At 40.4% G+C, this 27850-nt stretch overlaps 1 protein-coding gene across 2 annotated transcripts in view; it reads left to right on the top strand.

Moving 5' to 3' along the window:
- The window catches only part of schip1 (schwannomin interacting protein 1), an 842409-nt gene extending 815814 nt beyond the window's left edge, over positions 1-26595 (top strand). For both annotated transcript variants that reach the window (XM_043702129.2, XM_043702130.2), the window contains 3 exons: positions 600-723; positions 23088-23181; positions 25908-26595. In XM_043702129.2, the coding sequence (XP_043558064.1) occupies positions 600-723; positions 23088-23181; positions 25908-25959 (270 nt within the window). In that variant the 3' untranslated portion in view covers positions 25960-26595. The remainder of the gene's footprint in view (positions 1-599; positions 724-23087; positions 23182-25907) is intronic.
- The last annotated feature ends 1255 nt before the right edge of the window (positions 26596-27850 follow it).

Raw genomic sequence — 27850 nt, 5'->3', positions numbered from 1 at the left:
GCAATTGTTTTTAGCTGTTGCCTGTTTATTTTTCTTTTGATTGTTGGCATTAAATCAGTTCAGTGATGTTCTTTAGAGAAAGAAACACAAGAATAGAAGGACATCCTTACCTGGTCTGGCCTTGTGAAACTCTGGCCTCACACCAATATAGCTAACTCCTGATGGTCCTCTGAAGTTGCCTCGCACTTAGTGAAACTGTTACAGAACAGTGAGAAGTACATTAAATGGGCCACTTGACTGTGACTAGGTTTTCATTTACAGCATGATGGAGGTACATCCAGCCCAGTTGCCCTTCCTCACTAACATCTAGGAACCAGTGCTAAAGTTAGTCAAGCTCCTCCACATTTAGTACATCAAGAAATGTCTGATGGACCGAAACAGCAAAAGCTAAAGCCTGAGAAACATCCCAGCTATCGAGTTGAAAAAGTGTCTGTCTAGCTGGGCCTTTTTGTTATATATAAATAAATATCATTCCTTTGAGGCCGTAGGTTAGCAATGGTTTGATGTCATAAAAAAAAGTTCAGTAACAATGTCACATTTCATTGCAATTGATATTTTTTTTAGGCCATTGTTGCTAAGTTGCGTTTATTCTTTTCCAGTTGCCTCATATGCCCCACATTAGTGAAAGCTTGATGAAGCGGAGCCTCAAGCCAACAGACCTGCGAGATATGACTATTGGCCAGCTGCAAGTTATAGTCAATGATCTACACTCCCAGATTGAGAGTAAGAATTACGTTTTCTGTTTTTGTTTAATCTGAAGAATACGTGCACATAATATTGATGTACAGGACACTCCAACACATGCAGTTCAAAAACATATTTGGGCACCATACTTTAGAAAGATTTTGAAGGCATTGGAGATGATGTAGAAGAGATTTATAGAATGGTTCCAGAGACTTCCATTCCAATGATAGATTGGTGAATCTGGAGCCATTCTATTTCGAGGTGTTTGAGAGGATGTTTGATAGAGGGATTCAAAACTATGTGGGTCTGGAAATAAGGAGAAACTGTTCACATTGGAAAAAAATTTGCAAACCAGAGGACATCAATTTAAGGTGATTGGCAAAATGATCAGAGGGGGCAAGCATTTAGGATTTATATGGCCTGAGAGTATTGTGAAGGCAGGGTCAATTGTAGCTTTCCAGAGAGAATTAATTGCTTAAAGAGAAAATAGTTGGATTGAAGAAAATGGTTGGGGAGTGAAACTAATAGAGTAGCTCTAACAGAATGCTGATGCAGACACAGTGGGCTGAATAGTCTCCACCGTGCCGCTGTTATTCTGTGATTCTTTTCCATACAAGTAGCAATAATATGCACCGAGTCTAATACTGTAATGTACTGATGCAGTGTACAGGATCAGTATCAATGAACGTTTGTGTCAAATATCGAGGATATAGAAGGGCTGATGGCCAGCTCAATGAAAAACTGAGGCTTTAAGCAGTGTCCTCAAAGGAGGGAGAAGAGTGGGGAGATTTCGTGGCAGGAAGTTTGAGGGGTGGCATGGTAGCTCAGTGGTTAGCACTGCTCCCTCACAGCACTAGGGACCCAGGTTCAATTTCAGCCTCAGGTGACTGTCTGTGTGGAGCTTGTACATTCTCCCTGTGTCTACGTGGGCTTCCTCCCACAGTCGAGGGTCATGCAGGCTAAGTGGATTGGCCATGGGAAATGCAGGGTTATGGAGTAGGGGGAGGGTCTAGGTGGGATGTCCTTTGGAGGGTCAGTGTGGCCCTGATGAACTAAATGGCTTGCTTCCATGCTGTAGTGACTCCATGAAATTAGTACCTTGGCAGTTGAAGGCATGGTTGCTTGTTAGCCTAAGCCAGTTAAATCTTTTAACTTAGAAAATAAGGTGGAGTTGACAAATAGTGCATTCTCGCATGAGCTTCATGATGATCTGAGTCAGGGTTTCAAGCCACAGACAAGGGAGTATAGGGCTGCTGTCATATCTTCAAAGGGAGAATTTATTGAAAAAGATTAAAGACATTTATTAAAATTGTTATATTTTTGTTTTCAGTTCTTTTTAAGTTTGTTTTCCTTCAGCCCCTTTGGTTGGTTACTCAGGAGGTATGGTTTTCTTGGGCAGCCTTCTGTTACCTTACTTTGTAATTCTGTGCAAGATCTTGGCAAGTTATCGTAACATGAGGTACATCGCAACTGAACTGAAACATGAACTCAACTGAGGTCCATTTATGCACTTCCAGCAAGGGTCAGTGGATGGCAATCATGAGTAGGAATGTTGAGCAAAGACTTTTTCTGAAGAGAAGGCACTGCAGTCAAGTCTAAATCCTTTACCAGCAGATCAGGGCTCGAAGTTTAGCCCAGAATGCAAACCTGAGCCTTTCTGTTCTAATCACTGGTAAAACTTATTCAACCATCAAAGAGAGCCATGTCTTAATTTTGTATAGAATTTAACAGTTCACCCAAATGTTTTGGTTGTACTTGGATGCAGCTTCAGATGTTTTCACCTTTTAACATCAGGAATTACAAATAGGTTGAAATGCAAGACTAATTAGAATTTATGTAGAACAAATCAGAAAATTCTGCAAGTGGTTTGACTGGTCTTAACTATACTGTTCCAAGTCCGTTTTTATTCAAGCAAATGATAAGTGTGGCCTGTTCCAAAATTGGTAATGCAGTCCAGGAGCACTGCTACTGAGGTTACTGTCTGCTTTTAATGCAACATCACAAATATTTTCTTCAGGTTCTTATGATGTACATTGCTTCCTACAGCCCTCATTATCAAGTGCAGTTCATTGTAATGTAATGTATTTTAGATATTCCTACATAGGACATTGTAATGAATATCTATAACAATACATTTTGAGTATTGTGCTCAAATTTGGTCACACCACACTATAGTAAGGCTGTGGTTGCTTTGAAGAAGGTGCAAGAGAGGCTTACCAAGATGGACAAACTGAGATTATTTTCACTAGAGCATCTGAGGCTAAGGGGTGACCTGATAGAAGAATATAAAATTATGAGAGGCATGGATCGGGTGGTTAAGTCAGTGTTTTTCCCAGGGTAGAAATGTAAAACAGAAGGGGGCAAAGTTTTGAGGTGATCGATACAATAGCAGTGTTTGAGAGGCATTTGAGTAGACGCAAGAACAGGCAGGGAATAGAGGGAAATTGAAGATGTGCAGACAAATGGGATTAGTTTAGAATAGCATCATGGTCAACACTGACATTGTGGAACAAAGGGCCTGTTTCTGTGCTGTACTGTTCAACGTTCTATGTAGTACATGTGCACAGAATAAGAATAACACAAACACTGTGGTAGATTTTTCCAGGGTGTGTCACCACTGATTTAGTTGTTAGCTATCTCACCTCTGGGACTTGAGCATAACAATTTCATCTGATGCTCAGTACTCAGGGAGTGGTGCACTGTTGGAGTTGCCATATTTTTGATGAGAACTTTAAGCAGATACCCATCTTTCTTCTCTGATTAATGTTTCAAAGTCAAGATTATCTGGTCATTGTCATATTACTGTCTGTGGGAGCTTGCTCTACACAAGTCAGTTCCCAACATTTTAACAGGAACTGCCCTTCAAAAGTTCTTTGTTGGGAGTGAAGCAATTTTATGTTTAGTGAACCGGAACGATGCTATGTCAGTGGAAGTTCTTGTTTTATTTCAGTGCTCAAGGGAGCAGAGTATTTGAGGGAGAAAGAGAGGGGTGCATCAGAGATTAACACAGTTAGAAAATGAATAAGAATGAGGAGTGGTTGCTACAAAGCAGTTCATTCTCCAGGCAGAAACTTGGAGGCAGCTCGGCCTCACTCAGCCCAGAACTGGTATGAGTGAGAGTGAGACCAAGTGTTAAGACAAACAAAAGTAGGATAGTAGACTGCCATAAAGAAGAATAACATAAAGGCCGATGGTACAACAGATGCCATTTTAGAGCATGTGACTGGGAATAATTAAGGACTGATTTTGATGGAAAGACATGATACCATTCCACTTTCAAAGTGGGCAGGACAGGGGATGAGAGTAGAGACAGTAATGGCGAGGGAAGAGATTAACCTGATGGATTTTTGAAGTTGAGTTGAGGAGATAGGAGGCAAAAGTGGGCTTGATATAGAAGTTCAGCCCTGATCTCATTGAATGGTCTCATGCTCTACTCCTGCTACTAATTGTGTTCTCACAATAAGGTTGTAGAGCAGTCAGGTTAACATAAAGGTTAAGTGGCAACGTCTTAGTGTGGGATCAAATTTGGATGGCAAGGACAGGGTGTTGATGAGAGGAAGAGAATTCACGTTGGGTGGAACAGAGAGACACGGAAGAGTCAAGCCAATGGGTGCATAGGGGAGAAATAACCATGAAAAGCACACTGTTAAAGATAATAAACGTGTTCTTGTGGATATCTAATTATGATGCTTAGCTACATTACTATGGGTCAGGACTGGAATTTGCTTTGTACAATTTGCCATATAGTTAACACAGATCAATTTGCAACATTGTAATTTTCTTGCATTATTAGAACCAGGTACATTTTCTAGTCTTTTGACTAGCTTTCAGATCTTCGTTTCTTTTGAATTTTTATGGTGTTTATTAGTAGTCATTACATGGCTAAGGGGAAAGAATCTGAATTGATTTAAATCCTCATGTGGTTTTTTGGCCTGCAGTTCAGTAAGTTCAGTGCCAACCTTGCGTTTTGTGTACTTGTGTGTATTTTTTAATAGATTTCACCTTTTCACAGAAAGCAGTGAACCATTTCAAATCACACCATACAAATGGCATGCATTGGATGTGCTTCAGTTATGTGTATTGTAGTTTTATTTGGATACCAAACACACTGCTCTGTTATTTGCAGTAAAATAAGCCAAACAAAAAATATTTCCAATTATTTGGGAGGGTAGACAGGTTAAACAGTAACATTTGGAAATTGGACAGAAAAGGAATTTATTTTTAACACCACACAAGTATTTTTCAATGTATATGGTATTAGTGTTGTGAGTTGCTATCAGAGAAACATTCACTTTTTAGAGAATTGAGAGGATCTTTTGCTGTCTAATTGCTATATGGCATCACATATGAATCTCTGTGGAGCTTACTTGTTATTGTACTCGGCAGGATTGAGTCATTTTCCATGATACAAGTATTCAATAAATTAGAATCTTAGAATCCCTACAGTGTGGAAACAGGCCTTTTAGCCCAACAAAGTCCATACCAATCCTCTGAAGAGCAACCACCCAGTACCATATTATTTTACATTTACACCTAACTAATGCACCTAACATTCCTGAACACGATGGACAATTTAGCATGGCCAATTCACCTAACCTGCACATCTTTGGATTGTGGGAGGAAACTGGAGCATCCGGAGGAAACTCATGTAGTCACTGGGAGAATGTACAAACTCCACACAGACAGTCACCCAAGGTTGGAATCAAACCCGGGTCCCTAGCGCTGCGAGGCAGTGGTATCACCTTTTGTCCCAACCAATGTCAACCCTCACATGAATAAATTTCAAAATCTATAACAGCACAATATCAAAAACAGTAAGAAGGTCAAAGTTGTAGGACATCTGCTATATAGTGATATGAAAAGAATCCACTGGTCTCGCGAATTGAGTGTTTTGGGTGACTGGGTGATTCAATTTGAGTTACTGTAATGGAAAGTATTTCTCTATTACTTGTGCAATCTATCCTTTCTCATCTCTGCCAGTTTATGATTCATGCGTTGTACTGTGAGAAAGCTTCACTGCACCCACGTATTAGTTATGCTGTGTGAATAATTCACAACTGTACATGGACTTACATAAGATTCCACTGTTGGGTTGATGATTAATGTCATCCTTGAATATCTCACAAAGTATTCATTGTCAGACGAGAGAATGAGTTTACTTTTAGCATTTGGTTCATTGGATGGCTAATATGTGATAATTCAGTGATACACAACAGAAATTAAAGGGTTACTGTTTCTTTCCTGTTGATTGCTAAGCAGATTGCTGGTTGTGCTTTGCCTTCAATTTGTGGAGTGATAATAAAACAGTTGGATTTACATTAACTCTTAATGCATTTTTGGCCATTTTCTACTAATTTCCATATGAATCTGTCACAATGATTCAGCATTTTTAAGGCTTGGTAAACCTCCACATAAGCAATATTCTTAGTATTCTAGGAATAATCTGAGAGGGGAACACCTCATTTGACATTAATTCTAATGTTGATATGTGTCTTCGGTATATAAAAGAAGATTTGTTGAAAATGTGCCAATAATATCCTCAAAGAGGTGCACATCATGATGCATTATATTTTCAGCTTGACCAATTTATGAGCTCCAAAATGAAATTTAACAAGCACCCTTCATGAAAGTATACCAGTGAAAAATTGGAGAATCTACCATTATATTAAACGTTTTGAAATGGCTTTACTGAATTGTTTTTGACAACTAGACTAAAGTATATCTGGGATTGGGCAGATAAAAATGTTCTAGCTTCAAATTATAGCATGGATTTAATGTAAGTTATACTTCTGTCTCCTAATAAATCTGGCGTCCTTCAACAGATTGAGTGTTTCGGTACTACAGATAATTGTAAAAAGCTAATTAGTGTCAGAGGTAACATGGGATTAGACAAAGTGGTTCATGTGGAGAAAAACACTAGTTCAGGCTTGAGGTATTACAGTATTCTATTACAATAGCTAATACACATTAGTGGTGATTTGTGCTTTAGCAGTTCAATCCCATTTCAATTTAGTGGCATTTTCTTCATCAGGTTGAGTCAGCAGTTTATTCTTGTGATTAAATTTGTGTTGTTGAATGTATTCTACCATGCATTTTTAGAGCAAAGTTTCCATTAGATGTAAGAAAAATTAGTAAAGTGCAAGTATGAAGGTTTGGGTTTTTGTGTCAAATATAGGACATTTAAAACAATCTGCACTGCTATCGATTTGAAATTTTTTTAAAAATTCATCACTTTATAAAAGCAATTTCATTGGAAAAGAATCAAGGATTAACCATAACAGTAATTAATAAAATCCATGAAGTTATTTTCCCCCAAATTCCATCACAGCTCACCCAAGTGCATAGCTTTTGAAAAAGAAAATTTAAAGAAATAGACAAAATTAATTTGGAATAGAAATCTCAAAACATTCTTGTATTATCCTCTTCAGGATTTATGTTGGGTTTCTTTCATTTTCAAAATTAGAGCATTTTAATTACAAGCCCATAACTTTCAAAAGACGGAGATCTTCGTGATTTCCCTTTTGTACTCATGATACTCCTCTTCCATCTCACTGCAATTTCTTCTGGCTGCTGCATGTTGTACAGCTTTGGTACTTCCATAGTTGAAATGGAATGCAGTTTTTCCTCTACTGTTGCCCACCTCTTTCAATTGAACATCTTTGTTCCTACGTATCTGCCAACACTGAACATCAGCAAGTAAAAAGAGTAAAAGCTGAAAATGGTCATCCATGAGAGAGAAAAACAGAGTTAACATTTCAGATCAATGAAGTTTCATCAGAACAATTTTCAAGACTGATAAAACAAAACTAAAGAAACTTCTAGGTAGATAGTTCCATCTGCACAATCACATATCATCAATTATCACTTTGAGGCTGTAAAGACACTCTCAATCTGTCCAATACCCAGTGAAGTTTAAGTTCACTGTCTATATTCAGTGCATAAATGGATAAACATCAAATCTGTTGACATGAGATTAACATTATACAGTCTTTTCAAATTGCATGTTGCTGTCCTTGGTCAAGCCCTGGGATTCCTACAGGATCTCTGTACTGTGTCACTGTCCCAGTCATCATTCTTTCTTGCTAAATTAGCCAACACTAGCTACATTAGCTAATTTTGTATATACTGTAACTTTTTATCTGGATATTGTACTTTGACTGGTGTTCAAAATCTTATGATAGTAAATTAAAGTTGGAGGGCAATAATTTCTTGACTAAAATAATTTCTTGTCTTGAACCTTACAATTTTGCATTCTCCAAGAAGCTTTCAAACCGCATTCTCCTACTTTGCAAACCTAGACATTTCTCCATACCTGCTCAAAACTTTCAACATCACATAGTTGCCGTAACTTATATCCTTACCTAACACAGTTTTTTTTCAGTTTTGCCAATTAAATACCATAGGATACATAGATGCCTTTAGAGATACAATTAAAGAGGAATACCTTCACCTACACACTGCAACAGTTCAAGCATGCAGCTCACCAGCACTTTCTCAGCCACAACTGTTGCTGTTGTTACTGGTAACATAAAGCAAGAGTGACATTCTTATGAAAATTGACCTGACCACTTGAATCACATCATGAAATTAATTTATACGCTTGGATTTCAACTGATTATGTTCTGACCATTTTAATGTTAAACCCATCTAATTTTATTTAGCATTTTGTAAACACTTTCAATAAGTTAGAATCGCTTTTTTTTTTAATTCACTCACTGGATGAGGGCATCTCTGGCTCGGACAGCATTTATTGTCCATCCCTGATTGCCCAAAGGGCAGCGAAGTGTCACCCACATTGCTGTGGGTCTGGAGTCACATGTAGGCCAGACCAGGGAAGGACAGCGAATTTCCTTCCCTGAAGGACATTAGTGAACCAGATGGGTTTTTCCCGACAATCAACAATGGTTTTACGGTCATCATTAGAGGCTTAATTCCATCATCTGCCATCATCCTGAAAATTAGTTGAGTTTCTGGATTAATAGTCCAGTGATAATATCACTCGGTCATTGCCTCCCCTGCAGTGCAGTCAATTTCTCTATGCTTTTCACAAATACAGCAACTATATGCCAATAACCCTAAACTCTCATTTCCTCCTCACCCATTTTCCCACTTGATATAAAGATTGAGTTTGTCTCTCACCCATTGGTTAAGTTGTAAGGCAGGCTCACCTTTATATCGCATGCCATCTTATCCCTGCTTATCCATGGCTTCAAAAATACAGCTTAAACATTTAATACTTCCATAAAGGAATACATGTAAAAGTACATACAAAGAACTGGTGTGCATGCAGATTTTTAAAAAGAAGATATTTCACCTTGAGAGCCATACATGCGGAATGAGAAGGGAGAAATGGTGGCATAGCAGTAATGTCACAGGATTAGTGATCCAGAGGGCTAGTGTAATGCTCTGGAGATCATAGAATCCCTACAGTTTGAAAACAGGCCCTTCGGCCCAACAAGTCCACACCCGTCCCTCCGAAGAGTAACCCAACCAGACCCATTCCCCTACCCTATTACTCTAATGCTCCTAACCTACACACCCCTGAACACTATGGACAATTTAGCACGGCCAATTCACCTAACCTGCACATCTTTGGATATGGGTTTAAATCCTACCATGTCAGTTGGTAAAATTGAAGGAAGAGAGAGAAATTTTAAAGGTACCAAGGGATATGGGGAGAAAGCTGGAATATAGAATTGAATTAGAGGATCATATTGAATGGAGGTGTATACTCAAAAAGGACAAATCATCTACTCTTGCTCCTAGCTTTTATGTTTCTAGGAATTTAGTTTTAATCAATAAAATCTGGAAGAAAATTCAGTAATGATGGCCATAGATGTTTTATCAATCTGGCTTGCTGAAGAAATACAGTTTACCATCTTTACCTGGTCAGGCTTTTATGTGACCTCAGACCCAAAGCAATGTGTTTGACTCTTAATTGGCCTCTGAAATGGCCTAAGAACTAATTCACTTCAAGGGCAATTCAGGATGGGCAACATATGCTGACTTTCCTAGCAATGCCCATCTCCCATGAAATAATAAAGAAAATACAAGTTGTAATTGTAAAATAAAGTAGAAAACATGGAAGAAAAGTAGCAATATATTTGTAGGGATAGTGACTTTTCTTTGTTTATGATTGACACAGGAAATTAACTTGTGTATATTTGCTTTAAATATTGAGTGCTGCTGACATCTATTGAGAAAAGCAATATTTTTCCTGCTCTTATGTGAAACTCATTGGGAGAATTTAGTAAATCAAGCATTCCAAAGGAGTTCAGATGAGATAGCTACTAAACCTTTAACAATACTTCTGTAAAATCAAAATTCCTTTGGTTAATTATTGAAAATGTCATTAGAAACATAAAAGGAGGATATTAATTTTCGGTTGTATGCTTTCTTAGTTATCAGTCATGATATTTTGTGTGAAAAGGGGCTTTTCAGTTTGAATTTCTAAACATCTATTGTAGCTACTTATGTAAACCAGGCAAATTTAAATATCAATTGGATAAATGTAGATTAGATTCCCTACAGCGTGGAAACAGGCCCTTTGGCCCAACCAGTCCACACCAACCCTTCGAAGAGTAACCCACCCAGATCCATTTACCCCTGACTAATGCACCTAACACTATGGGCAATTTAGCATGGCCGATTCACCTGACCTGCACATCTTTGGACTGTGGAAGGAAACCGGAGCACCCGGAGGAAACCCACACAGACACGGGGAGAATGACACCAAACCTATTAATTTCAGTTATACTTTTTCCTGCTTCAGTGGTTCTCATCAGAAATCAACCACGGCCACAGATGTTTCGGTCCTGTACTAAAACTGGGGATTTGATGATATCTTGTTTTAAAGTGATACATCTGGGGTCAACTGATAATTTAATTTGCAGCATCATTTGCCATTAGAGACATTAATACCTTCCAGTCCATCATTAGCAGGGTCCAGAGTTAGTATTAGCGAGGGACAGTAATGAAGGAATTTATCTTCTATCCAATGGGTAACATTCATTTCTTATTTATTATGGTAGCTATATTTGCATGACGCATATATGTACTGTCTTAATATCCTAGTTGTTCTGTTGAGCCGAGGTTCTTCTGGTGAAGTATAAACAGAGATTTGTTTTCAATATTTGGTGGTATAATATGGTTTCTGTGGAATGTGATTTGAAAGAATACAAGGAACAGGAACAGCATTTGCTGGGGTTATTTGGGATCACTTTGCCCCTGAAAGCACGAAGAACAGTACTTAGAATTCAGTTTGGAATTTCTAAACTGTGGTGCCGTCAAAGCATACATGTTTCGAGGTTACCAAAATGGCTGGATTTTATATACCTTAACTCAGTATGCTTTTGATGGAGCAGAAGGCTGTAGAGTAAGTTGGGTGCTTAGTCCACCACCGTCCTGCTCACTCCCTTGCTCATCCCAATATACACCAAGTGGATTAGTGCTGAAATCAGCTGCCCACCTGTCATATTTATATAAATAATTACTGGCCATTTAAGCTTGTTAAAAAGCTGTGCTTCCCTTACCAAAGTACAGTCAGCGTGACCAGTCGGGCAGAGGTGACCAACCCAATATTAAAGGCCGCATGGCCAAATGCAGGCAGGCAGGTGGACACCTAATTTGGAGTGAGCTCTGCACATGTCCAGGAAGCCCTCATAAGATGTCACTCCCTCCTTTCCGTGCTGCCTGCTGGACAGATTCGACCCCCTCCCCCACTCCACTTTCTGACTCTGCATTCTCTTCCCACCTGAAAATTCCAGGCCTTACCTTCTCTAGCAGCCATGGCGTGTCAATCCTGGAAGCACTTACTACGTCCTTGTGATGTTGCTGGGATTAATAATGCTGCCAGCCAATCACATTACTGAATGAGGGCTACAGTTCACACTGTTAAGCAAATTTAGCCCACACCGCAGCTTGTTATGGCAGGATTTCTCAATGCCATTCAGTTTCCAGGTGACTTTCCTTCCAGACTGAGCAAGGAGTCATGGTGCCCATCCGTTCCCAATCCATTTTGAGACAATGCAGCTTCTTGAGTTGAGAGGGCTATCTATGATCTCACTTAAGAAGAGGCCTATTGATCTGCTTCTCTTTCCATGGATATATTCACTGTTACACATTCCTGCCTTTTCTAATTAAAAGAATTATTTCAACAGCACTTGACACATGAAGATTAAATGTGAGCTGATAGGCAGCTTTAACAGAATAAGTTTCACTGAATAGAACTGAAAGATAATGTATGTGTATGTGTGTGTGAGAGATAGAGATGACAATAAGGATCTCCATGAATTATTGGCTGTTTATGATTTGTTCTTGTTTACATTCTCTGCACCTAATCACACCATAAATCTGCATTAATAAAAATGACAAACCACCAGAAATGTAGAATGAAATCAAACTGAAATGTAGGATTTCTCAAACAGTCATGCTTTTAAAATTGAGGAAAATCTATATATATGAATATCAAGCCATAACAGTTCTGCTAATGTAGCCCTTGCAGTATATCCATCTAAGGACTGTTAACATTTGCTTGGCCTGACAACTTAAACCAAAATTGATGACCACCAAATCTTACGGACTCCTCTGTGTATGTCAAGCGAATAAAATTATCCTGTCATCAACAAAACAGGAGTTCTAGCTCAGACGATGCTCCATGCAGTTAGAAATATTTGGAGCTGTGAAGAAAGAATCCAAAATCAAGAGACTGTTTGTCTTTGAACATCTTATTGAGTTATGCTGACTTGCCAAACACAAATTGTCCTTTGGAGCGCAGATCTGCCTGATTCAGGTATCAGATGTTGTTTGACAGAATTGCTTCATTAAACGTATTACACTGATGCTAATTTGGAATGGATGACCTTTATTTTCCAGCTCTTAAATGTGGAATCCCATGCTTGCATAGAATTCCTACACTGTGGAAGCAGACCATTCAGCCCATTGAACCACACAAACAGTAGTAAGAGCATTTCACCACCACCACACCCCCCCCCGTCCCTATAACCCTGCATTTTGCATGGCTAACCACGCCAGTCTGCATATCCCTGAACCCATCTAAACTGCACATCTTTGGACTGTGGGAAGAAACCTGAAACAAATCCACGCAGACACAGTGAGAATGTGTAAACTCGCACAGATGGTTGCCCGAGGGTGGAGTCAAACCAGGGTCCCTGGCGCTGTGAGGCAGCAGTGCTAACCACTTAGCCACCGTGCTGCACTGAAGGCACTGTCAAATATTCCTTAAAGCTGATAAGATTATGGTAATCTTTACCAAATTACGTTTGACTTAAAGGCTAAACACTAATAAAACTGATGTATTGTGCTGAATCTTATGTCTTCTTGGCTAAGTGTCAGTTTTGTCAAATTTCATAGTGGCTTCTCTCCATGAGACCTGGCAGGTTTTCTCATGCTTTCATGTCAAATTCACTAACTACCTACCTTGTCCAGTGGCACCCCTTTCATCTGACCGTGTGCTATTGTGCACCCAGGCAAGCAAGGTGTGTCCAGAGGTGCTCTGCATTGTTCCTGACGTTGCCTGTGACCTGACAGATATTGGGATTCCTGTCCAGACAGGCACGAGGAGATCCTGAGAGATGGAGTGGTGGAGAGGACGAATGTCCTGCTCCCAGGACTAGTAGACTAAGCCACGGCCCAGCAATGCAGGAAGAAGGTTAACTACCTTTTCCATTCTGCAAGGCTAGGTGCCACCCATCTGCATTCTGCCACCTGATACTCACCCCATCTCTTCCACTATGCTCACCTCCCTCCAAGGCACATGCTCTGCTACTCTCACTGTTGCGTGCAACATCTTCCATCACTCACTCTCACCTGCATAAATCCCCCCCACTGCTAACTGTCCAGGGTCTCTATGCTGCCTGCTCACACTCGCTAGAGAGATCCAACCAATATCAGCACTTCCAGATGTGCCACCCATTTGACCCTCCCTTAGTAACTATTCCTGTCTGATTGCAGGGGAAAACAGTCCAGAATAGAGCAGAAAGAGCTAAAACAGGGGCAGAGCTGCACAACAGTTGGCTGACCCTGCCCACCTCTCCAGACTGGTGTCAGTTGTTGCCCTATCGTACTGTGACATATCGACTATGACAAGCTTCCTGTCTTTGTCTGAATGAAATGATGTGGTAAAATAGAAGGACTGTAAGCTTGGTAGGTCTGGCTGAGAGGGCAGAATGGGAAAAGCAAGGACATTGTGAGCTTCCAGGTAGACTCATAGTGTGTGAGCACTAAGAGAGGAAGTGGACACCCTGAGATACAGCCCAATCCAATCTGTTAGCTAGTTGCATGGCCTTGTGTGTGAAGTGTCAGAGAGGCTGGCAAGTATCAGGTGCTAAGGTCCATGGAGTGCACCCGGATGTGGTTGGAGGAACAAGGACGACCTGTTCAGACGGCCATGTCAAGAATGTCAAGAATTTGCAGCATTTGTTTCCTTGCATCGGAAAGTAGGATAGGAAGCTGCAGAATAATGAGGTGAGCTCTGCAGTCAGTGAGGGTGATAATCTCCTGCTAATTAGCATCTCACCACGCCATGGCAAGAATCTCAGCTCCAAGTCTGGACCTTTGTTGGAAAATGCAGTCTAACAATGAGAAAGGCCTCACTCGACTTTTTACACAATAGCCCCAATTTTCCAGCCATTCAGGCCATTATAAGGCTTCACCCTTTGTTTTAAGGAAATACCATTTTCATGTATAGAGTTAAAAGAACCAAAAAAACCACTCAAACTGTTGACTAGCATGGTGGCATAATTTGAAAAATAGCTTCTAAACTGTTCAGATCCATTGGTCTAAATTCAGCTGTTCATACAGTCATAAAGACGTACAGCACAGAAACAGACTCTTTAGTCTCTTAAATGTTGCAATTGTACCAGCCTCCGCCACTTCCTCTGGCAGCTCATTCCATACATTTACCACCCTCTGCGTGAAAAAGTTGCCCTGTAGGTCTCTTTTATATCTTTCCCCTCTCACCCTAAACCTATGCCCTGTAGTTCTGGACTCCCCAACCCCAGGGAAAAGACTTTGCCTATTTACCCGATCTATGCCCCTCATAATTTTGTAAACCTCTATAAGGTCACCCCTCAGCCTCCGACGCTCCAGGGAAAACAGCCCCAGCCTGTTCAGCCTCTCCCTATAGTTCAAATCCTCCAACCCTGGCAACATCCTTGTAAATCTTTTTTGAACCCTTTCAAGTTTCACAACATCTTTCTGATAGGAAGGAGACCAGAATTGCACGCAATATTTCAGCAGTAGCCTAACCAATGTCCCGTACAGCTGCAACATGACCTCCCAACTCCTGTACTCAATACTCTGACCAATAAAGAAAAGCATACCAAACACCTTCTTTAGTATCCTATCGACCTGCGACTCCACTTTCAAGGAGCTATGAACCTGCACTCCAAGCTCTCTTTGTTCAGCAACACTCCCTACGACCTTACCATTAAGTGTATAAGTCCTGCTAAGATTTGCTTTCCCAAAATGCAGCACCTCGCATTTATCTGAATTAAACTCCATCTGCCACTTCTCAGCCCTCACCACGCCTAACCCCGCCCCCACGACGATCTCCGTCACCACGCCTAACCCCGCCCCTTCGCCGATCTCCGACAGCATGGCTAACCCCGCCCCCACGCCGATCTCCGTCACCACGTCCAACCCCGCCCCCTCGCCGATCTCCATCACCACGCCCAACTCCGCCCCCACGCCGATCTCCGTCCCCGCCCCCAGGCCTAACCCCGCCCCCACACCCAGCTCCAGCCCCACACCAGGTCCTAACTCCCAGCCCTGCTGTGTTTTCACCATCCCTCCAGACCTACCCCTCTCTGAGGATGAAAGATCAGTCCTCAGCAGAGGCCTCACCTTCATTCCCCTCTACTCTCAGATTAATGAGTTCAACACGCGGCATGACATCGAACAATTCTTCCGCCACCTTCGCCTCCGCGCGTACTACTTCAACCAAGATTCTCGTCCACCCTCTGACCACCCCTTCTCCCGCCTCCAACACACCCCATCCACCTGGACACCCCGTGCTGGCCTCCTACCTGCCCTCGACCTCTTCATAGCCAACTGCCGCCGCGATATTAACTGCCACCTGAACTCCTCCACTCCCTCCGTTCCAACCCCAACCTCACTATCAAACCAGCTGACAAGGGAGGTGCGGTAGTAGTTTGGCGCACTGACCTTTACACTGCTGAGGCCAAACACCAGCTCGCAGATACCTCTTCCTACTGCCCCCTTGACCATGACCCCACCTCCCACCACCAAACCATCATCTCCTAGACCATCCATGACCTCATCACCTCAGGGGATCTCCCATCCACCGCCTCTAACCTCATTGTCCCACAACCCCGCACCGCCCTTTTCAACCTCCTGCCCAAAATCCACAAACCTGACTGCCCTGGCCGACCCATTGTCTCAGCCTGCTCCTGCCCTACCGAACTCATCTCTGCATACCTCGACACGGTCCTGTCCCCCTTAGTCCAAGAACTCACCTATGTCCGGGCCACCACCCATGCCCTCCACCTCCTCCATGATTTTCGCTTCCCCGGTCCCCAACGCCTTATCTTCACCATGGACATCCAGTCCCTTTACACCTCCATCCCCCATCACGAAGGATTCAAAGCCCTCCGCTTCTTCCTTTCCCGCCGTACCAACCAGTACCTTTCCACTGACACCCTCCTCCGACTGATGGAAGTGGTCCTCACCCTGAACAACTTCTCTTTCCAATCCTCCCACTTCCTCCAAACGAAAGGAGTAGCCATTGGTACCCGCATGGGCCCCAGCTATGCCTGCCTCTTCGTAGGATATGTGGAACAATCCATCTTCCGCAACTACACTGGCCCCATCCCCAACCTTTTCCTCCGCTACATCGATGACTGTATCGGCGCCGCCTCGTGCTCCCACGACGAGGTTGAACAGTTCATCCACTTCACCAACACCTTCCACCCCGACCTCAAATTCACCTGGACAGTCTCAGATTCCTCCCTCCCCTTCCTAGACCTCTCTATTTCTATCTCGGGTGACCGAATCAACACCGACATCTACTACAAACCGACCGACTCCCACAGCTACCTGGACTACACCTCCTCCCACCCTGCCCCCTGTAAAAACGCCATCCCATTCTCCCAATTCCTTCGTCTCCGCCGCATCTGCTCCCAGGAGGACCAGTTCCAATACTGTACAACCCAGGTGGACTCCTTCTTCAAGGACCGCAATTTCCCCCCCGACGTGGTCGACGATGCCCTCCACCGTATCTCTTCCACTTCCCGCTCCTCCGCCCTTGAGCCCCGCCCCTCCAACCGCCACCAGGACAGAACCCCACTGGTCCTCACCTACCACCCCACCAATCTCCATGTACAGCGTATCATCTGCCGTCATTTCCGCCACCTCCAAACGGATCCCACCACCAGGGATATATTTCCTTCCGCTCCCCTATCAGCGTTCCGTAAAGACCATTCCCTCCGTGACTCCCTCGTCAGATCCACACCCCCCACCAACCCAACCTCCACTCCCGGCACCTCCCCCTGCAACCGCAGGAGATGCAAGACTTGCGCCCACACCTCCCCCCTCACTTCCCTCCAAGGCCCAAAGGAAACTTCCATATCCGCCAGAAATTCACCTGCACCTCCACACACATTATCTATTGCATCCGCTGCACCCAATGTGGCCTCCTCTATATTGGGGAGACAGGCCGCCTACTTGCAGAGCGCTTCAGAGAACACCTCTGGGACACCCGGACCAACCAACCCAACCACCCTGTGGCCCAACACTTCAACTCCCCCTCCCACTCCACCAAGGATATGCAGGTCTTTGGACTCCTCCACCGCCAGACCACAACAACACGACGGTTGGAGGAAGAGCGCCTCATCTTCTGCCTGGGAACCCTCCAACCACAAGGGATGAACTCGGATTTCACCAGTTTCCTCATTTCCCCTCCCCCCATCTTGTCTCAGTCAAATCCCTCGAACTCAGCACCGCCCTCCTAACCTACAATCTTCTTCCTGACCTGTCCGCCCCCACCCCACTCTAACCTATCACCCTCACCTTGACCTCTTTCCACCTATCACATTTCCAATGCCCCTCCCCCAAGTCCCTCCTCCCTACCTTTTATCTTAGCCTGCTGAACACACTTTCCTCATTCCTGATGAAGGGCTTATGCCCGAAACTTCGATTCTCCTGTTCCTTGGATGCTGCCTGACCTGCTGTGCTTTACCAGCAACACATTTTCAGCATTGGCCCATCTGGTCAAGATCCTGTTATAATCTGAGGCAGCCTTCTTCGCTGTCCACTACACCTCCAATTTTGGTATCATCTGCAAACTTACTAACTGTAGCTCTTATGCTCGCATCCAAATCATTTATGTAAATGACAAAAAGTAGAGGACCCAGCACCGATCCTTGTGGCACTCCACTAGTCACAGGCCTCCAGTCTGAAAAACAACCCTCCACCACCCACCCTCTGTTTTCTACCTTTGAGCCAGTTCTGTATCCAAATGGCTAGTTCTCCCTGTATTCCGTGAGATCTAACCTTGCTGATCAGTCTCCCATGGGGAACCTTGTCAAACACCTTACTGAAATCCATATAGATGACATCTACCACTCTGCCCTCATCAATCCTCTTTGTTACTTCCTCAAAAAACTCAACCAAATTTGTGAGACATGATTTCCCACGTAAGAAACCATGTTGGCTATCCCTAATCAGTCCTTGCCTTTCTAAATACATGTACATCCTGTCCCTCAGGATTCCCTCCAACAACTTGCCCATCACTCATGTTAGGCTCACTGGTCTATAGTTCCCTGGCTTGTCCTTACCACCTTTCTTAAACAGTGGCACCACGTTAGCCAACCTCCAGTCTTCCGGCACCTCATCTGTGACTATCGATGATACAAATATCTCAGCAACAGGTCCAGCAATCACTTCTCTAGCTTCCCACAGAGTTGGGCCGGGTGCTGGCTGGTGGGGCTAGGTTGGGTTGGGATATCTGGTCGGCATGGACGGGTTGGACCGAATGGTCTGTTTCCATGCTGTACATCTCTATAACTCTACGGTCCAACCCGTCCATGCTGACCAGATATTCCAACCCAGTCTAGTCCCACCTGCCAGCACCCGGCCCATATCCCTCCAAATCCTTCCTACTAATGTATCCATCCAAATGCTTTTTAAATGTTGCAATTGTACTAGCCTCCACCCTAACCTTTGATAGACTTATAATAACAAAGACCATTTTAATGCAGTACGAAAATCTTTTCTCTCCTTCAACCTGAGCAACTGTTTTTACAGTTAAAACATTTCTTTTGTGACCCATATTCTTATTTGTTATCTTCTCTGTGACCTAGTTTTGTGATGGGAAGCAAATCGCTGAAGCATTAACAGTAACACTTCAGACAGCTGTCTATCCATATTTTATGAAGTTTTATTTCTAGTCTGTAAAGCATTTTGATTATATCATAAATAGTATGATATATATTAATTCTAGAAATGTAACCTAGTAATCTGTCCTCTCCAAATTAAATGTAGTTTGGTAAATATTTTGACATGAGAAAGGGCTTCTTTAAAATTAGGCTGAGAAAAATAGTACAAACATGAATGGAACTGAAAATTAATGCTTAGAGACAAAAGAATAAAGCATTTGTTAAAGTGATTCTGCCAGATTCTTGTTGAAAAAAAATCAAGATTAGCCTGTTGAATAAATTACTACAGGAGGGCTTTTTCAAAGTCAAATTTCTATAAATGTTTTCACTTAATATACTGTAGCAGTTACAATATAATTTCAATATAATAAGTTAGTTTTGTTTAAACAGTCATTTACAATCTTGGAAGCTAATAGTGGGCCTCATGCTTCAGCCCCACTGAGACCTCTGAGGGTCAGTTTAGTTCAGCAGCTCAAAATTAGGATTCATCAACCCCTGGGATCACAAAGATTACTAATCTGCAGGATTCCAAGGGACCCGTTCTCATTTGCTAAGTAGAGTTTAAAAACTTGTTGTTTACTTTCTGGGAGTTTTACATGTATGTAGTATCCAACTGCATGCCATGCATTCCATTGTAGAAGAACTGCTTTGTTGGGATAACCTGAAGAATAGGGAGTAGTCCTGCATTGTTTAAAACAAAAATTGGATGCTTTCAAATTTAATGGATACAACTGATGGAGCTTGAATACTAAAACATATGGTAGAAATGTTTTAAGCTGGAGTAAGCACAGAATTTCAGAAGTGTAAATTTCAGAATTGTTTCAGTGTACACCTGATCTAGATGAAAATGCATAGCACCTACATAAATTATTTACTTTTAATATTTCTTCAGAATAAAAGGTCATCTTCCATTCTACATTTAAAAACCAATAATGAAGTATCTGAAATTAAATCAAAACATAAATGGTAAGATTGGTGTTCACTGTACTATATCGTGTCACTGAACTATGGTTTCTAGGATAAATTAAGGAAGTCAGTTAAATTAGGTCAACATAACCCAGTCAAGGTTCAGATTTCTGCATAGACTGAACATCAGTAAGAATGGATGCAATGTTAGCAAAGATTTTCTACAGCACATACAAAACGAACCAGTGTCATTTTTACCTGAATATCTACTCCTGCACCACAAACATCTCCATGTGAATGTTCTTTCATTTTAAACTTCAGTTCACATCAAATGATACCTGCACAACAGCTTTTATTTCAAAACCTTTTTCTATACTTATCTCTCTCTTCTCAAGGTGAGAGTTCTTGATCATCTAATAGCCTGCAGCTAGGACTCTTCTGGCACTGTAGTAATGTCCTTACCTGTGGGCCAGAAGCTTCAATTTCCACTACCCCAAGCATGTATCAGAACATGTCTGAACAGCTTGATTAAAATAGCTATAGTCTGCAGCTTGTAAAGTCATTCTGCCCTCTAGTGGTATTTGATTCTCAATCTTGAAACATCAATCAATCATTATTCCAATAACTTCACTTGCACTTGTTATATATTTGTCTTTGTTTTGTACGTGCTATAGCCATTAGCATTTTTCACCTTTCACAAAATGAAAATGTTGAAAGTAGAATTTCTTAGGATTTTATCAAATTTTCATTGTGTGGAAAAGTCAAGACTGAATAAAGTATTTAGCCTTTAGTCTTCAGTCTGGATTTCCATTGGACTTTAGTCCATAGTTCTGTGTAATTATTACATTAATTATCCAGTGATACTTCTAAAGATAACCATGCTGACTTGTACTTTGCCTCTGATTGTTTCAAATAACTTACCTTTCCTATTTTAGAAAGACTGAAGAACTTATTGCTGATTCATACTTAATCTTGGTCTTTTTAAGAGACACTGTGTCCTTTGATTACCTTGCATGAAAATGGTGAAGCATGTAAGAATAATGCTGTTTCAGTAAATTGGAATCAAGTGAGATCTGAGGCAGGGTTTGCCAGAGCTAATACAATTTTGATGGAAGGATGAGTCTCACTGAAATTCTCCTAACTTGACCCGATGTAATTACGATGCGTAGCACAAATAAAGTTTGTCAAATCCATTTTGTAAACCTTATTTAAAACTTGTGTCTGATTTCAGACGTTATAGAAAAAAGTTTAAATGTAACCCACAGGTTCGGCGCTCAGTGAGACACGTTTGAATGTGATGAAGAATAGCCAGTCATGAGATAATTATTGGTTAGGCAGAATGTACTATTTCCTAAATGGACATTGTCTTGACATTTCCATCTGCTGAAAGATGGAAGATGCAGTGAGTGAATAGCAGTACGAACTAAACTCTATTTATCTTTACTATTACCGAAGCCTGTCAGTTTGATGAAGAGGTGACCAACTGAATTATGGTTTAGTTGACAAAATGTCATGAAACTGAAATATGTGTGTTGGGTGCATCATCACAGTTGTGCTAGGGAGGAAAGGAACTTGTGTTTTTATAGCCATTCAAATTGTCAGCACATCCAAAAGTACCCTTTTTGGAAGTGTAATCACTGTTGTAAGCTAATACAGTATTCAGTCTGCATATAGCAAGATGCTACAAATATCAGAGAAATAATTCACCAGTTGATGGATTGTTTGAGGAATAAATGTTGATTGGATCTGGAGACGCTTCCTGTTATCCTTTCAATAGGAACAGTTACCAATCATAAAAAAAAATTCAAAGGTTATAAACATTGAAAATGGAGCAGAAAATAAATATATATACTGTAAAATGTAGAGAATATTAAATTTACAATTCTTGGTTACTTTTAAATTGCTGTTTCCTTCTCCACCTTTATGTACATGCACTTACCATTCCAACAACTTCCTTCACTTTTATAAGACTACATATGTTCGCATTAAATAAGGAATAGTATAACTGAAATATAGGCTGTAATGATAGGAATCTTTCACCAAATCTAGATCACTTTTCTTATCATATGTACATGGTAGAACTGGGTGTCAGAATGGATTACATGCTGATCTTCCACTATTTAAAAAAGGTGACAAAAGGATACCAGTGAATTACAGGGCAGGAAGCCTAACATCTGTTGTCCGGGCATTCCTAAAGTCTGTAATTATGATAGGGTGGTCGAACACATGAACATTTTCAGCTGATCAGAGAGGGCCAACAAGGATTTGTACAAGGTAGTTCATTCCTGATGAGTTTGATTGATTTTGCAAACTAAAGCAGAGAAATGTCTATCCTGAAGGACCTTTGATAAAGTCATTAACAGATTGTTGACTAAAATTAAAGTCCATGGAATGGAAGACAATATTGAAACTGGGTAGAAAATTGGCTGAGTGACAGAAAACTGAGTAATGATAATGGACAGATTTTAATTGACAATGTGTGTAGTGGTGTATGCATGTGTCTTGTGGGTATATGCATTATTTAAACACCGATCAGAAATCTATTATAGGCTTATGATGCTTCAATTCCTTGGTAATGGGCAATCAAAAATCTAGTACTCGGTCCAGAAGGTGCCTGATTTCGGACATCTAATCTGTAATGTATCAAAAGTTCTTAGAATGAACTAGCCCAAATTCCAATTGTAAAGATATCAATATTTGCTTCTGTTATTTAATAATCATTTATATTTCTATACAACTAAAAATTGAACATTTTGTTTTTCAACAAAGTGCCTGTCTTTCAGTAGAATACTATTTAAGTCCTCAAAATATTAGACAGCCCTTTGCTATTTTACATTTTCCATCTAAAACAATGCATGTTACTATTGTGTGTAGAGGTTTGAGCTGGTACTGAAGACTCTCAATTCTCAATATTCACAAAAATGTTTCTGCAAATTTTCACTTTTGCATTTATTTAGTTGCCACTTATTAGTCAATGATAAAGCTTGTTCAGTTCTCATAAAACAGATTAACTGTTATTGAAAAGATAAACAACAATTATGGTGCAAATCATATGAATTAATGTGTATACTTTTAAATCAGGTTTAAATGAAGAGTTGGTCCAGCTTCTACTTATTAGGGATGAGCTGCACATGGAACAAGATGCCATGCTGGTGGACATAGAAGACCTTACCAGGTTGGTGTAGGTTTGAACACGAGTAGTTTACTTTTTCCTGTCGCAGTTTCAACTGGGCAGTTCTGTACTTCCCCAGTGGATCATTTGGCATTTGGTGACATTTTGCACTCTCATTGCATTCCTATGTATTTTCCCTGAAACATTTTCATCCTCTTAAAAAGCCGAGATACTTTAGCTAACTGGAATTGTTAGATTTCTGTCATGCAAGGTTAGCAGGGGACTTCTTTGCAAAGCTAGCTTGTGTATACTGAAACTAAAACAAAAAGTATGCGGGAGGTTTAAACATAAAAGTTGATTAAAATGCGGAACTCTTGCAAAATTTGTACATGATTTCCAGGAAGTGTAAAAGATATTGTTTTAAAACTCACCTGCAAACCCTACTCAAAGAGTTAGTCATGTAACTAGTCTGCAAGACGTGGGCTGTATGGAAAGGGCCTGAGGAATTGGCTACCCTGTAGTGGCCATAATTCTGTATATTGTGCAACAGCGTGCACGTGCACCTCCTGTTAAGGTCCCAACAAGTCATAGTAGCCATTACCTCTCCTTCATCCTTCAATCATTGCTCTTGGATTCTGCCATTTTAAATACAGACTTCTCTGCATGCTGCCTGACTAGCTGAATCTCTTGGTAGTTTGAAATATGTCAGTCTCTGTGAATCATTAACCCTTAACACTATTTGATGTACAGTTTGTCACTGCTTTGGGTATCTCGACTGCACTCCGGATCAACCCAATCGGCCTCTGCCTGACAAGAATTCATATTCTACAGAGACACAAGATCATCCATTGCTTAGTAACCTTGGCAGCTGACTTTGCTGCATCAACAAGCAAATGTTCCACAACACATTTCTGGCCTTCCCTTTCCTCTATTGCTTGTCTATTAAAATGCCAATCTGTTATTTCTCCTCAAAAACCCATCTGCTATCATTGTGTCAGCCCTACTCACCCCTACTCACTGAGGTATTCCAGTGATTGGTGTATCTGTGATTAACTGTAGTTCCCAGATGCGGACAACTTTGCCCCTTATGTTGTGTGTACTTCCCATTGTTAGCATCTTGATCACCATGGCCAGGTAATGCTATGAAGTTAATGGTGATGGTTTCAATAAGATACACCGGCAACATTTGTGGGAAATAGCTGATTGCATTGTATTCAGATTTGTGAGTTTTATTAAACTGTACCAAGCTATTGTAGCTACAAAACTGACTCACTGAGCAGGTCATTTGTTATAGAAGCAAGATATGAGGCAGCTCATCTTTGATCATAAGGCCATAAAATCATTGCCTTGATCCTGCTGGTTAAGAGTTTTACAATTCCAATCAAGTAACCCAAGGAATAATTTCCAGAAATAAGTCCCTCAACCAAAAAATGCAAATATTATCAAAAATCATGCATTCTTACTTTCTATGAGCATCCAGTTTGAGGAGCACTGTCAGTGTGTATGTGATAACCGAAATCAGATGTTAAATCATAAGCATGAGAAGTTGAAAAATTGCACCTATCACTGTCCTTCACCTTTTCTCTTATAATGGTAATCAATGCACAATTAAATTGCCCAGATAAAGCTATCAATATCAACACCCTATTTCAAATTAATAAAATTGTTGGACACCATATCCATGTCCTCATTTACCTGACTTGTTGCTGATATGGGTATTTCTGCAAATTCAAAGTCATGTTCTTTCCTCTTTGCAACTTCCATATTAATATGGCTTGTCATTCTTGGAATTATGTTGAGCTGCACTTTTGTTTTCTTGTGCACATCATTTCATTCCTGCAGAATGTAAAAAAATCAGGTTTGATGAATTGACCGTTTTGAAATTTCAGTGCTGTGTAGTTCCTCTGCATCATAAGTATATATACCTATATACAGTGGTTCAGAAACTCATGGATTAAAGCAAATTACTGCAGTCTTGGTAATTTAACATGTTATGTTCTCTGGAATGTAACATCACTGTCTACTAGCTTTTCCCCCATATGGTTCTTAAATACCTGACACTCCAGAATTTACCTTAACTATACAATTTCTCATTGTGCGATAGCTGACAATCTTAACTTCCCTGTTATGTGAATTGGATGTTGCACATGTTTGCTTTCTATTATCTTCCAAATGGAAAACAGATTGGGCTCAATTTTAGAATGATGGAACTAGTGGTTGAATGCCAGTATCCAAAGACTGCTGTCTGAGTTGTGATTTTCAGCTTCAGCTTTGCAAAAATGCTTTATCTGCTTTTCCATTGACATGCTTTGTGTGAATAATTGTATCAGTTCAAGGTTTACTCTGAATCCAAGCAACTGACTGGCCCAGATTTTTTCTATATTGTCAAAAGAAATGTGTTTCCACATTTTGTTAATTTGTGATTGATTTGGAAGTTGGTAATTTGACTTCTGATCTTCCCCTTTTGTAGAGATTAGCAAGAATTATCAATTAAGCCTGACTAGTTGCTCCAGTGGATGTAAACCACTTGAAATTACTTCCTTTTTTTGAATTGAGTATAATGAGAGTGAATGGCTTTCTGCAGTCAGACCAGAAGATTGGCAATATGCACAAACTGGCTTGAATGACTTTGTTAAACACTCAACTCTCTCAGCCCCAACCATAAGTGTAAATATAAAATCTATATACCCAGTTAAGTTTTCTTTAAGGAAACACATCAAAATGAGCAAGATTATCAAAATGTGACATAATCTTGCGGAGATCTTTGACTTCTCTTTTTCTTTCTACAGACATGCTGAAAGTCAGCAGAAGCACATGGCAGAGAAAACAACAGCTAAGTGAAACTCAGATGCCTCCAACAAGCCACGAGATCCGAGAGGGGGAAAAAAAAGCTAGATTTTACTTTGCTTCTGTCGTTGTAAAATGCTGACGCTCAAGATGGTGCACTTCAAGAAAATCAGTGTTAGTCATTGGTACTGTTTGAAGCTTTATGTCCAGTGATTGGCCTATGCTTCTTTTATAATTTATTTTAATATGATTACATTTGTCACTGAGTTGTATCGGGCATTTCAGTAAAATGTTGGTAACTGATATGCAATCTAGTAAAACTGAAATGTGCAGAATTGGAAGATATATAAAGTAGTTAAGAGAAGCTAACTTCTTACTGCTTGGATTTTAGTTAAACAGTATTTTACCATGGACCTCTTTTTATTCTTCACAGATGGTAGTTTTAAACAAATGAACTTTATTTAAAGGTGCTATTAAAGTCAAAGAATACATGCCTGCCTTGTAGTGAAGTTGTAGCTATTGGTGATTAGGTCACTTTAATAAGTTTTCAACATTTTGTAAATGTTGATTACCTGACTCAACCATTTTAAAGTGTGTTAATATAATTTCAGTCAATTGGATTCAGAAATGTTATCTGGAAATGTTATGTACAAATATGTAAAATAAAAATAAAATTTGTTTCCTATGATATACTTATAATGTGAAGCCATTTTATTTTGTTACTTTTAAAATCCTAAGTTTGCTAATTGTAAAATAATTTAGGAAGCAAAATATCAAGACTAGTTTGCAAATACTTTAATTCCCACACTCAAGTGTGCCTGACTTACTGAAATAGGAGATTGCATTTCTCTTTCAGCACCGTTACTTCACATTCTCTGCCCAAAAGTTCACCACTGAGCATGAGAGAATTCACTAGACTGTTCAGAAAACATCTCTAAAGGTTCCATTTGATTGTAATAAATTGCAGAAAATGAGAAAGAATTTTGCTTTTTGTACTTGGTAAGTTGGCAGTTTGCGAACTATGGATCTGCATTTTCAGAACATCACAATGTATTTGCAGTTTTCAGAGTTACTATGGAAACGTGGGGGTTTTGACTGAATTTATACCTGAATCAATAACTTAAGTGCCACAACCAAGTCCAGAGGGGTAAATAAATTCTCCTTTTCACTCCTGAGCTTTGCCAAATGGAATTTTCTTTAAATTTTTTAATTCAGTTATATTTAAACATGGGTAAAGTTATGAAGATCAAGCCATACAGATCTCCTAGGTTGCAAGTAAGGAGCTTGTTTTATTTTTGAAACTCAATGAGTTAAAAGTGTAAACATTATTAAAAAGGTAAAATCCTTTCCAAATACCGTGGCATGTGCACAACACACATATACCTGTATATCATAGCAAGTAAGCAAATATAACAAGCTACATGATGGAGAAAGAGGAATTAAAATTTTAAAGTCTAAGAGAGAAAAAAGCAGTCTTGACATTCCAGTGGGTATTGTGGCCAATGTAAGCTGGTTATACTTGTGGTGACAGTCACTTTTAAAAGGAGAATTAGTGAATTTCCAGAGATAAAAACACATCAGGTTATTGTTCAACAGGTTTATTTGGAAGCACTAGCTTTCAAAGCGCTGCTCCTTCATCAGGTGAGCTGTGGAGCAAAATCATAAGACGTAGAATTTATAGCAACAGGATTGCAGTGTCATGGAATGTAATATTAAACAAATTTAGCTTAAGTCTTTCAGCTTTTAGAATGATCATGTCAGTTTCAGTTCCTTCATATGTAAATCCCAGAACTTTTTTTTTAAAGTTACATTCTCAAGATAGTTTTAACAATAGGTGCCATCTCAGCTCATCGAAAGTGTGCAGTTAAAGTCTGTCTGTGTCCCAATGTTAGGTCAGACTGATTCTATTTCTAAAGTGGGATTCACAGTATTTTACATGGACTTA

The sequence above is a fragment of the Chiloscyllium plagiosum genome, unplaced genomic scaffold (genome assembly GCF_037043375.1).
Source record: "Chiloscyllium plagiosum isolate Xiang-an unplaced genomic scaffold, Cpla_swu_hap1 HiC_scaffold_13, whole genome shotgun sequence".
NCBI classification, from domain to species: Eukaryota; Metazoa; Chordata; class Chondrichthyes; order Orectolobiformes; family Hemiscylliidae; genus Chiloscyllium; species Chiloscyllium plagiosum.
This window is presented reverse-complemented; position numbering and strand designations above follow the sequence as displayed.